The sequence below is a fragment of the Vombatus ursinus genome, unplaced genomic scaffold, assembly GCF_900497805.2.
Source record: "Vombatus ursinus unplaced genomic scaffold, bare-nosed wombat genome assembly UNPS02009132.1, whole genome shotgun sequence".
In the NCBI taxonomy this organism is placed as follows: domain Eukaryota; kingdom Metazoa; phylum Chordata; class Mammalia; order Diprotodontia; family Vombatidae; genus Vombatus; species Vombatus ursinus.
The window spans coordinates 17,317,395-17,331,441 of NW_020948910.1; the positions used below are offsets into that span (position 1 = coordinate 17,317,395).

Genomic DNA, 14,047 nt, shown 5'->3' on the forward strand with positions numbered 1-14,047 from the left:
CCCACTTGCCAGTTGGGCACATTTTTTGGTTGAAATTCAGGTATTGAATTTCCAACTTCACTGATAATTTTGCAAACCAAATAAAAGACTTTACATTAAAAAAATTTTTTAATACGCACTTCGCCATTCTGTAACTGGTTCTAGGCTGCTAACCACTTGCTGAATAAGAGGCATTTTGATCGGTTGTGGAGGTAGTTCTCTCTGGTCTCAGCATGTAAGAAACACAACCCCAGAGATCTTCAGCCTTGCCTGAAGAGTTTTTATACAGAGCCCCATACAATCAGCTAATATCTTCAGGCACAATATACATTTAGGGTGAAGGTCATCATTAATGATAGTGGATACAAATCCATATTTTTAAAGAAATCTTGATAGTTTTGAATTTGTGGTACAAAATTCTTATCATATCTGATTAGATAAGTATTTCCCAACATTTTTGTTCCTCAACTCTCCTCCCCCTCCCATGTTTGGTTAATCTTCAGGATCAATTGATATACTATTCATAATATTCCTTTATACTTATTCATCTAGTACTTACAGTAGCCATAATGATAATTTTGCCCCCCAAAACTCCAAATTAAAATTTGTATTATATAATTATTATGATAAAGTATAAAATTTTATTCTATCTACAATTATGAAAACTCCAAATATAAAATTATAAAATAATTGTGAATATTTTATATAGGACATCCTGTAAGAAATCAAAGAAGTAATCCAGCAAGGCCTCAAATGCTTATCTATAAGTCTTCATAAAATATAAACTAACATTTGTAAGGAAAGAATCTCTTTAAATGTGATTTTTTTCTCTTTTTCCACCGGCATACCGGCTATACTGTCATAAAAGATCTACTGGCCAATGTTGCCAAACAGGTCATTTGAAAATCTGCCAGATAGAAAAATAGTAACATAGAGGGTATGTTTAAGGTGGAAAATAGGCTTAATGCTGCAATGAGAGACAAAGTAAGGTTTGTTTCTGCAGATCATTTGTCATGGTCCATGACAGTTTCAAGATGGCTTGCAATGTGCACATCCAGCAATCATAGCTTTTAAGTTGAACACTTGATCATATCATTACATAGATAATGAAGCAGGATTACAGGGAACTGCTTTGATGTTGTGTACAGCATGCAAATGAGGGCTTTTGTGTGGATCTGACTATTGGGAATTGGTTTGTGCTTGAATGTCATACCCTTGTGGCAATTTGGAAACAACTTGATAACAAGTTGAGAAACTTCAAGATATATTGTGCTTAATCACAAGCAGTCTTGATGAAATATTATACAGTCATCAAGATTTTTGTGTTAATTCAATTCAGTTCAATAAACATTTACTAAATACGTATTATCAATGATCATAACAATCACTGCAAAAACAAACTTATAATGCTTCAAACATGCACATTTGTTGGCACAGTATAAATATAATTATATCATGATTGAGCAATTATTTATTACTTAAAATTATTTATTACTTAAAGCTTTTTTTTACCTTTGAACCATCTTTGTGAGCCCCATTAACCACTAAATGGGAACCATTAGATTGATTATTGTTTTAAACTTTATAATGTGGCTGACAAAGAATGCAAACTAGAAATGTCAATTCTACCATTTTCTTCTTTGTTAATGTTCATATTATTAACATGATCATTGACCTATATATTCTTTTTAAGATAAACTTTTATTGAAATCTTTTATTTTTACATTACTACACTTTCCTTCCTCCTCATCCCAGAGAACCATTATTAATAATGCATTCACTCCTTAACTCTGTCTTTTAGAACTCCTAGTTTCTTTCAAAGCACAGCTCAAACAGGACCTTCTCCATGAAACCTTTCCTAACTGCTAGTAGCTTCCCTCCTAACTACTTTGTATTTATTTATTTTGGGTATGTACTTCTTTTGTATAGACTTATTTCCTTCATTGAATACAAACTACATGAGGGCAGGGATTGTTTTATTTTTATATAGTTACTTAAATGCTCACTGATTATTGACTGAAATTTGTGTAATCTTGGCATTTCTTTAAAACTGTCTATATAAACCAATTAGTTCAGTGTTTTGGGTCATTAGTCAATGTAGGCAACCAGTTTGTATACATAGACATAACTCATGTCTCACCCTAATTAATATTCATGTCTGCAATACTTCAATCCATCAAGTATTTGTGGTTTCATTGGTATGGGAATATACTCCAGCAAAACCGATTAAAACTATACTATGGTGGAAAACTGTTTCACCCTGCAGTCAACTTGGTGATGAACAGTTCTGAACCTAGTGGGTCTTCAGATGACAGACATACAGTTCATCCCCAGACCCATGCTGGAAACCTGGAACTATATCTTAGAGAGTTGTTCAGGAAATTGAGAAGTTGTGATTTGTCTGTGGTTACCTAGCCAATATATGCCAGATTCAGGACTTGAAATCAGGTTTTCCCTCTATTCGTTATGCTACATTGTCTCTTGGCTTTCTTGTTTTTTAAATTCAGCCCACAGGAATGCAGTAGAAGGAACTTGGGTTGATTAAAATTAGGTGCTTATCTCAGAAATCTGGCTTAAATAGGCATCATATTGGTACTTAAAAGTCCATTTATAGTCTTCATAAACAACTCAATTGAGACATATTTTGAACCATTTAAAAATAGTAGACTACTAGCTATATGTAGATTATAGACTAAGTCTAGGAAATCTTTCTAATTCAATGATAATAATTTGCAAATGTAAAGGAACATAGAGTGAAATGAAAAGATCTTTTGTTCAGCTGTTACTCAACTCAACAACTGGTTCTACATGTTATTATGTTATATACATGGAAGAGAGAGTTTAAATTTAAGGCTACATGGACCTAAAACAGCAAGTAATTCAAAGTCATAACTGTAGTCTGACAACATAATTATAGAACCATAGAATATTACTTCTGAAAGGGATGTTGGGGTCCATCAGATCTAGCACTTACATTTTACAGATGAAGAAACTGAGGGGCAGGGAGGTATATTTTATGAAACCAGTACCATGATGTCGGTTAAAGTTACTTTCATTCATTCAAACTTAGGCCTACTATTGAACAACCAATACATGAAACACATTCATTTGGTTGCATTTCTGCGGCTCCTGTTTTTCTAGTGAGTTCTAATTTTACAAGTACAACTCTGCATATATGGCATAGACCCTTTAAATATAAATGCATACATATACATAATGTTTCTTTTCACATAAGTTTCTCTACATGTTTAACATATATTACTCAATGATGGAAAACATTCCTTTGAGAATAGAGTTGATTTTTAGAAATAGTTAAAAGTCATCTAGAGCCAAATCTGGTGAATAAGTTGGATTCAAAATGTTGACTCTTTTTGGGGGGGCAGGGGAGGGCAGGAGCGAATGGTTGACAAGGAAAGAAAGAGTGAGGGGGCTATAAAATACTGAGGCTGTTTCCTTATTCAGTTCTTGCTCTAAAGACAGTTCTGACAGGTGAAAGACATCCTGAAATGTTTGAGCAAGATCAGCTTTACTAGGATAAGTGTTTTTCATCTCAATGTGATTATTATGATAGGTACAGCACTCATTTAGATGTGTGGGCTCTGGCATGTTTGTTTAAAAATCTATCTCATTTCTTTATAGCAAAACACTGCCCAACAATATTTCAATTTTTTGAAGATCTGTCTGTTGTTCAGTCTGGGCTCACCCTCCTTAGCAGAGATTATAGTCACCTTATATTTTGGAAGATGCCTGTGGTAACTTGGTACATCACTGAAAAACTCATCCTCTAGAAATTAACTTTTAATATTAATAATTAATTTTAATTAATAACACAATTAATAATAAATAGTATAAATTAATGAATAATTGATAGGAATAAAATAGTTTCAATAATAATGATCAGTTTCTCACAGTTGTATAAGATTTTTCTTTCTTTCTTTTTCCTTTGAGTTGCATACTCAATTCATAGGCAGTGTAGCATAGTGAATAGAGAGCTAGCCTTGGAATCAGGATGATCTGGGTTGAAGTTCAGCCTTCAGTGTGACCCCAGGATAAGTCACTACACCTCTCAGAGCTCTAGGTCAATTTTTAAAAATTAATTTATTTTGAATTATCAATAATCACTTCCATAAGTTCTTGAGTTTCAAATTTTTCTCCCCCTCCCTCCCCACCTCCCTCCACAAGAAGGCATGCAATCTGATATAAGCTATATATATACATTCCTATTAAACATATTTTCACATTAGTGATGTTGTGAGTAAGAATTAGAACCAATAGGAGGAACCACCAGAAAGAGGAAACAAAACACAACAGAAGAAAAAAAAATAGTAAATAGTATGCTTCGATCTGCATTCAAACTCCATAGTTCTTTCTTTGGATGTGGATAGCATTTTCCATCATGAGGCCTTTGGAGATGTCTTAGATCCTTGTATTGGTGAGAAAGGTTAAGTCTATCAATATTAGTCATCATACAATGAGGCTGTTACTGTGTGCAACATTCTCCTAGTTCTGCTCATTTCACTCAGCATCAGATCATACAAGTCTTTCCAGGATTTTTCTGAAGTCTGCCTGCTCATCATTTCTTATGGCACAATAGTATTCCATTACATTCATATACCACAACTTGTTCAGCCATTCCCCAATTGATGGACATCTTCTCAATTTCCAATTCTTTGTCACCACAAAAAGAGCTGCTATAAATATTTTTGTGCATGTGGGTCCTTTTCCCAATTGTATGATCTCTCTGGGTTATAGCCCTAGAAGTACTATTTCTGGGTCAAAGGGTATGCACATTTTTATAGCCTTTGGGCATAGTTCTAGATCAATTTTTAAGACAATAAGCTGCAGACCAGGTGCCATCCTAAAATGGTAGAAGGAGCTTCCTGTTCTAGGAGGTCACCATATTATTGAAATCTCAGCTCCAGTTCCTATCTTTATATTAAATTCACTCTTCTTTCTCTCCTTTGTTGATTTTTATTTTCAAAATACTTTTATATATATTTTAACAACACCAGCATATGGTTGTGAACTTGCTTTGCTAGGAGGCATTTCTTTGTCTCTCCCTTGTTGCTTTCAAACAACATGAACATTTAAGAACAGAGTTGTTTAATTAAATAGGACACTGGTGTCATTAGTTGGCCATTTCTGTGCCCTATCCATAACAAGTCTACCTTGTTTCCTTAAGTCCCTATTTCTCACAGTCTGCACGGCATTGTGGAAAATGCACTAGAGTTGGCATCAGAAGACCCAGGTTTGGCTCCTTACTCAACCATTTAGCAACTATGTGGAAAAAACACTTGAGATCTCTGAGCCTCAGTTTCTTTATATGTGAAATGGTAATAATACTACCTACATTATGATGTCAAAAGGTTGTTTTAAGGAAAGTGCTTTGTAATTCTTACAGTACTACATAAATGGAAGCTATTGTGATTGCATAGATAACTTTCACATTTTAGAAAGAGTATACAATCTACAACCTATGAACACTTTTAAAGAATAAGTTCTTAGAAGAGAATAGCAAGGAAGGCCTCTGAGTTACATTTTTCAGTCAAAAAAGTCATAGCATCAATTATCAGGCCCTGTTGCTCCAATCCAGAAGAAGTACCCTCTTTCATATGCAATCTTTTGATCATTTTTACAATGAAAAAAGTATGAGGCTATCACCTCAGAGTAAGGGGTGCTCTCCAGTGTTTGAAGTAAGAGGGAAAAAGGCAGAAGAGGGACAGCATTCCACTTTCATCTTCTTGCTTCAAGTACTTAACCTAATTGTGTCTGACCTGGCACTTTTGATTGGGAAAAGTTTACTTCTTACTACCATTCACCACTGAGATTCAGATAATGACCTATCTAGTAGAGGATTTATAGCTTCACAGCGTTGGAGGTGAAGGAAACTTGTGTGCACTGAGATAACTCAGAGATAGATGCTGAGATCCTCAGAGAATGGAGAAGGAGGGACCTACCCTGATTTAGTCCTTGAAACTTCAGGAAGCTAAGTCCTACTTCTATTTTCAGGTCCAAACCCCTAGAGACTTGTTGAGTTATAAATCACCACAACCTGCATCTTTTAGTCCTTTGAATTCAATAATTAACATGTTACAGTGGATAAGCAAAAATAAAGAAAAAAGATAACGAATTCATCCCTGGCTTCTTTGGAAATGGAGCAGGTAAGTGAGGAAAAGGACATTAGCTGGATTGGATCTGCATTTGTTTCTATTATTTGAGCTTTTCTTAGGAAACAAAAATGCATTTTTAGTAACAAGGTCCTTGGCTGCTTGTGCTTCATGCTCTGTTTCTCATTGATAACTTTGCAGCAACAAAGGCCTGGGAACAAAGGGATGTTGCTGAAGGCTAAATCTAAATTTAGCCTTATGAATGTTGCATCTCATCAAGATAATATGATTCTTCCTGGAAGTGCCTTTGGCATTTGGAATCTTGGAAAAGGTGAACTGCCTGCTTCTAAATTGCTAAGTATATCATACTTTTGCCAGTTTTTCTCTGGATGAAATTTTATTATAAAGCAGGAAAATAGTATGGAATGATAGTCAGCCAAGAGACTTAATCCCAATGAGGGAAAAAAAAAACTTTTTTTCTTTCTGAGTGTGTGTGTGTGTGTGTGTGTGTGTGTGTGTGTGTGTGTGATGTTGATAAAAGACCAGAGGGGAGAGGGCAGCGTAAAAAATGTGGTTTATTGTGTGGGATCTAGGTCTTAGAGATGTTCAGAACCCACAATGTTTCAAAAACAATGAGCAAGTTGCTATATTGTTCTTTGAAAATCTTTATCTCCGAATAAAACATAAGATAGATTTCTTACTATAATTAGGAGTCAATGCATTAATATTGGGTGTTGTTCCTTACACAAAGTACAGGTATAAGAGTTTAACTTCTCACTGTAATGTGTGTGCAAAAAAAATCTGTGCTCTGTCATTAGTTCACTCACCAAAGTCACTTTAGAGAACACTGACAGAATGTTAAAGCTTAGCTGATGGAATTCCACAAACAAGAAGGGAAGAAGCAGAAACAGTTGCCTTGCTATCATCCCGTGGTTGCATCCTTATCTCAGTTTTCTTTTGTCAGACTTAAAGAAAAATACTTGACAAAGAACACTGGCTCAGGAACAGACTTATGAAATTCTGAGCCATCTCTCTGTATTATGTCATTCCATAACATGGTGATATTAATATCTGTCAAATGCTGATGTGTTAAGGATTATGATAGCTCATATTTGTATAGCACTTTACAATTTGTAAAATACTTTCTAGGCATCTAGCTTGACCTTCACACCACCCCAGTGAAGTGGGTACTATAGGCAACCACTTTTATGCCCTCTTTACAAATTGTTATCTCCTATCTCTGTGCCTTTGCCTAAACTGACCCTCTTGCCTTACTCATCTCTTAGAATCCCTAGGTCTCTTTGAGGTTCTCATCTTCCTGAAATCACTTTGCATCTACTTATCTCTATGTATGTTGTAAATAAGTAAGCAGAATGTAAGTCCCTTGAGGGAGGGATTCCTTTCATTTTTTTGTTTTGTTTTGTTTTGTGTTGGTTTTTTGTATCCCTAGCACCTAGTACCAAGTCTTTCACTAGTAGATACTTAGCAATTTGTTGAATTGAACTGAAGAAATGGAGGCTCAGATAGGTTAAGTGATTTATCCAAGTTACACATGTAGTAATCCTTGGATGTAGGATTTGTACCTAGGTCTTGCTGATTCCAAGTCTGGCATGCCTTCCAGTATTGCATGTTGTCTCTCAATGAAGGTCAGATTACTTACATGAACTTTTCCATCTTGAAAGATACATGTCATCTAGAAATGAATCAGCAGATTTTTTACTCAGAATAAATGTCATCTAAATTGTTTACAGATGGCTCTCACTTTTCTAACAATACAATTGAAAAAAGGTATTAAAAGAAATATGAAGCCTTTATTAAATTATACTTGAATCAAAGAATTTGTCTGACTCCTCAATTTAATCAAACTATTTGGATTCACATTTAGAAGCCAAGGATTTATTGAATTACTGATATCCATTTCAAGATATATGCATTGTGAAGATGAATAACTTAAAACTGTGAATCTTCAAATGTTCTAAAAGCAATTCTGTTTATTTAAAGTCATCAGGATGGATTTGCGTGAAAGTGCAAAGAAATCTAAGATGAGTAGAAACAGAAAACCTCATAAAATTTGAAAATTGAAGTCTTTGCTCTGCCTGTTAATGTCTGAATTACTGTATTTATGAATTACTCTAAGCATTTTTGCAAAGTATAAAACATGTGAAATATTGCCTGACAGAGCCTTATATATTCTTGCTTTTCTGAAGGTAGCCTTTGACTGCTCAGAATTTGGAAATGGATCATGCCCGGAGAATAACAGGCCAATAGGTATTCGAACTGCCATGTATCTATTTATGTCTGGGGCTATCTTCATCACTATTTTTGGAAACCTTGCTATGATTATTTCTATTTCCTATTTCAAACAGCTTCATTCTCCAACCAATTTTCTCATCCTTTCCATGGCAATCACTGACTTTCTCCTGGGATTCAGCATTATGCCCTACAGCATGATCCGGTCTGTGGAGAATTGCTGGTATTTTGGAATCCTTTTCTGCAAGATCCATTACAGCTTTGACTTGATGCTAAGCATAACATCGATCTTCCATCTTTGTTCTGTAGCCATAGACAGGTTTTATGCCATATGCTACCCTTTGCATTATTCTACCAAAATGACCATTTCAGTAGTAAAAAGGTTGCTTCTTCTTTGCTGGTCAGTACCAGGAGCATTTGCTTTTGGGGTGGTTTTCTCTGAGTCATTTGCTGATGGAATAGAAGGCTATGATGTTCTGGTTGCATGTTCCAGTTCTTGCCCAGTGATGTTCAACAAGCTATGGGGCACCACTTTGTTTACGGCAGGCTTCTTCACCCCAAGTTCTGTGATGGTAGGAATTTATGGCAAAATTTTTGCAGTATCCAAAAAACATGCTTGTGCAATCAACATCATCCCTGAAAATCAAAGTAGCCAAATGAAGAAGGAGAAGAAGGCAGCCAAAACCTTGGGGATAGTGATGGGCGTCTTCTTGTTATGCTGGTTTCCTTGCTTCTTCACAATTTTACTTGATCCGTATTTGAACTTTTCTACTCCTGCAGTATTGTTTGATGCTTTGACCTGGTTTGGCTATTTCAACTCCACATGCAATCCTTTAATATATGGTTTCTTCTATCCTTGGTTTCGCAAAGCACTGAAGTATATTCTCCTTGGTAAAATATTCAACTCACATTTTCACAATGCTAATTTGTTTCCTCAGAAAGAATCTCAATAGAGACTCGGGAGAATTACTTTAAGCTCTTTAAAAGTATAGAACTATATCTTTATGTGTATTTATAGGTGTATGTATTTATATATGTATATATGATACATATATACATATACATGCATGTGTACATACACATATGTATACATACATATATGTATGTGTATACACACACATATATACATATATGTGTGTGTATACACATACATACACACACAAACACACACCCACACACACACACACACACACACACACACACACACAGAGGCATGAAAAGGACTGACCTTGGAGTCAGGAAGACCTGGGGTCAAGTTTTACCTCTGACATATACTGATTGGGTAACTGTGGCTAAGTATCTTAACTTTTCAGGTCTCCGGTAAATCCTCAAGATTCTAAGTTACAGATGGGTTGATGATGATTTATATCGGTGAAGGAAATTTCCATACTGGAAATTTGATGAGACCAGAGAAATCACAGATCTGGACAGCAATGACAAAAGTATATACATATAGATCTCTAAATACAAGGTGTCCCCAAAGTCTTAGCTTTGATAGTTTTATCAATCAATAAACTTTATTAAGTACTTACAATATGCCAGGCTCTGTGCGAAGCACTAGGGATACAAAAGGAGGCAAAAGATAAGCCCTTCCTCTTGAGAAGCTTACAATCTTATGGAGAAGACAATGTGTAAACAAATATTTACAAAGCAAGCTATATTCAGGATAAATAGGAAATAATTAACAGAGGGAAGACACTAGAATTAAAAAGGGTTGGGGAAGGCTTCCTGTAGAAAGTGTTTTTAATTGGGACTTAAAGGAAACCAGAGAGGTCAGTAGTCAAGAGAGGAAGAGGGAGAGCATTCTGGGCATAGGAAATGGCCAGATAGAATTCCAGGAGCCAAGAGATGGAATTATCTTGTTATGGAACATCAAGGTTAAACTATAACAAGCTATTTTAAGTGCTTAGTAGCATAAAACTTCACTAAGAGTTTTGGGACACCCTTTATAGAGAGACATGAGGAGATACAAAAGGCAGAAATGTGTAGAATACAGTAGACTGGCTTGCAGTCAGCAAGACTTGAATTTATGTCCAACCATCAACACTTATGAACTGTGTGACCATAGGCAGTCTCTTTCTCTCTTAGAATCCAGGATTAAGCCAATTGATTACTCTGCTTAAGATTCTCCAGAAGGTATCTTCTTTGTATTTGGAGAGCCTCCACTATTTGAAGAACTGCATTATGTATGTATGTGTATTTGCATAATTTCAAAGCAACACTAAGTTAGTTTCATAGGTGGTAGAACAAGTTTCCTCCTTTGAAAATGAAGGTGCTGGATTAGATAATCTTTAAAGATTCTTCTATTCTAACATTTTACAATAAGAAGAAAAAACTACTCCCATTAAATACACACATATTCACCTAGGAAACGCTAGGTATGAGGGTAAGCTATGAGGGAGCAGTTCACTTCAAAGACAATTTCTATTTAGATATTGTAGTGCTCTATTCTTGTCCTACCCTGGGATGTTCCACCCCAAAAACTGGAATCCTCAACATGTCCCTGCCTGCTGCTAGGAGGTCATCTGACCCTGATGATGAAATAGCAAAATAATTATTTCAGTAAGACAGTGGAACATGCAAAAGTTGGCCGATTAGAAAACATCAAAGACAGCCTTGCAAGCTTAAAATACTTAATGGGTTTGGGGATATAATCAGTGAGAATAAAAATGAAAGCAGAGAACAAGCATAGTTATTTCCTTGTCATTCCAAAAATTAAGTTTCAGTGGAAAAATGGGAGACAGTTTTGGCAAAGTCAAAGCTGAAGGGTTAAATGTGGATAATATTGTGCATCATATGGGCAGGTGGCACAGTGGATGGAGTGCCAGGTCTGGAGTCAGGAAGATTCATCTTCCTGAGTTCAAATCTGGCCTCAGACATTTACTAGACTGTGTGACCCTGGGCAAGTCACTCACTCTGCCTACTCATCTGCAAAATGAGCTAGAGAAGGAAATAGTAAACCACTCCAGTATCTGCCAAGAAAATCCCAAGTGGGGTCACAAAGAGTTGGACATGATTGAAAATGACTGAATAACAACAACAAAAATATTGTGCATTGTCATGATTTGATAAATATAAAGAGGTCATTGGTAGCTTCTAAGGGAACAACTTCAGCAGAGTGATAAGGGTAAAAGTCATATTGCAAGTGATTAATAATCAGGGTAGTGAGGAAACTGAGGTATCAGGTATATTTGAGGTGTAATTGTTTTTCAATTGTGTCTGACTCTTTATGACATCATTTGAGGTTTTCTTGGAAGATACTATACACTTTGCCATTTCCTTCTCCAGCTCAATTTATAGATGAGGAAACTGAGGCAAACAGGGTTAAGTGACTTGCCCAGGCTTACACAGCTAGTAAGTGTTTGAGGTTGGACTTTAACTCTGTAAGAGGAGTCTTCATGGCTCCAGGTCTGGCACTCTATCCACTGTGTCACCTAGTGGCATAGATATAGACAACTTTGTTAAGATGTCCATGAGTGAAAGAGAAGAGAAAGAAGGGAAGGAAGCTATATAACTGGGCAAAGGCTTGTCCAACTTATGCCAGATGGACATTCTATTGATGCAAGTGACTATCTTCTCCAAGAAGTCCCCATAGAAATAGTTATAGTTGTTTATGTAGCAGGTACTACAGAGAGGACTGGCTGTTTGCAGGATCATTTTCAACAGTCTTCACAGACTTAAAATTATGAAACAGGAACAGACAGCATCTAAAAGCAATAAAAAAGTTCTGAACACCAAACCACTCAGTAGGTGTTCAATGACCTTCTGGTTAATGACTGAATTATAGTTTCAGAAGTGCTTCTATTATGTTGTTATGAGCCACGAATGGATTTCACTCCTTCTGAGCTGTTATTATATAATTTGAATTGCCTTGACTATTCCTACCTATCCCATAACCATTTGTTTATTTGTAAAAATAGAGTTCACAAATTGGCCTGATTTATTCAATTATAAAATGATCCTGGATAGAATCCTCTTAGAGCCTCTCCACATAAGCATATTACCATTTATTGAGAGAGGTGACATTGAAGCTCAGTCTTAATGTAAAGATATATCACCTATCATTCCTAATTGGTGACTTGGTACTAAAAAAAAAGAAAAGTCTGTTTGGCAACTCTCCAGCAAATCACTCTCTGTGAATTTTTAATATAATAATTGTTATGTTCTCCTTTGCCTTTTTCCTCTCTCCCACAGAGACTCCCACAGCACTCTGTAAACAGTGAGATCAATAACTGCTGTTGACTGACTGTGCTTGGTTCTCATCAGAGCCCTGGGTTGTGGGGAGCGAGATAATGCTGCCTGGCACGTACCATACCGTGTTCTAAAGATGGAAATCAACCTCTTCAATTATATGCTTCTTTTTTATTCTTTTTGAGCCTGGAGTAATAACAATAATAGTAATGATAATAGTTGTCATTTATATAGCCCTTTAAAGTTTGCATTGTGCTTAAATATACACATCATCTCTTAAAGTGCAGCTCCGACCATTTTGTTCCCCTGCTCAAGTAGCTTCATTGGCTCCCTATTGCCTCTATAAAATATAGAGGTTCCCAAAGTAGGAGATACCACCTCCTGTGGGGTACTGGAATAATCTAGGGGACAGTGGTAGCCTCAGGTGCAATTGAGGGGTGTTGAATAAAAACAAGAGGGCGGTGAAAGCATAAGGAAAGAAGAGAAGAGAAGAAAATGTTGAAAAATCATTTGTATATGTTTCATCTATTGTGTAACAGAGTTAAAGTTGTAGTGATTACATTATTTTCCAAATAAACACATAAATTTGCCTCTGATTATAAACTATTCTGCTTGGGATTTTAAACTCTTTGTGGTCTGGGTTCACTCTATATTTTTGGGCTTGCTATGAATAATTTGGGCAGCTAAATGATGCAGTGGTTAGAGCTTTGGGCCTGGAGTCAGGAAGACTCATTAAATTTGACCTCAGACATTTACTAGCTGTGTGACAATGGGCAAGTCACTTAACCCTGTTTGCCTCAGTTTCCTCATCTGGAAAATGAGCTGGAGAAAAAAATTGCAAACCACCCCAGTATCTCTGACAAGAAAATCCCAAATGGGGTTACAAAAAGTCAGACATGAGTGAAAAACAACTGAACCACAACTAATAATTCCTCTTCACACACTTCACATCCCTGCCAAACTCCTGTCTGATTTGATGCCTCTTATACTCAGTATCATATCACCTACCTTCATCCCTTTGCACAAGTAATTCTTTATGTTTGGAATAAACTCTCCTCCTCATCTCCACCTCTTAGAATCCTTATTTTGAATCATAAATCAGGTGACTAATCACTTCCTACATAAGGTTTTCCCAATTCTTCTTGTTATTACAAGCCTCTAAATTTCTTATATGTGTACATAAAAAATTATTTGCCTGTTACATGTTTCTCCCCAGAAGAATGCAATCTCCTCGATTGCAGGAATTGTTTCATTTTGTGTTTATATTCCCAGTGCCTACCCATCTGCATTGAATCCAATGGGATGTTCATTGGTATTTGCAACTAAATCAGAGCCAGGTGACTTATACAAAACTAGCTAAGTATACTCCCATAATGCTAGGCAGGTAGGTCAAATTTCCAGGGGTAGCAAGCCACAGTAGCCTGTGGCCTCCTCCCTCTAAGAAAATGTCCCAAGGGGAGGTTACCATATAACTACCTAGGCAAAAGTCTGATAATCCCTTGGGAGTAGCATAATTCTAA

General features: G+C 36.1%; 1 protein-coding gene across 1 annotated transcript; it reads left to right on the forward strand.

Moving 5' to 3' along the window:
* Positions 1 to 6,131: 6,131 nt before the first annotated feature.
* On the forward strand, positions 6,132 to 9,289 carry LOC114034819 (trace amine-associated receptor 2). The gene is made up of 2 exons (XM_027850618.1): positions 6,132 to 6,140; positions 8,294 to 9,289. The coding sequence occupies exons 1-2, from the start codon at positions 6,132 to 6,134 to the stop codon at positions 9,287 to 9,289; spliced, it is 1,005 nt and encodes a 334-aa protein (XP_027706419.1).
* Positions 9,290 to 14,047: the final 4,758 nt, after the last annotated feature.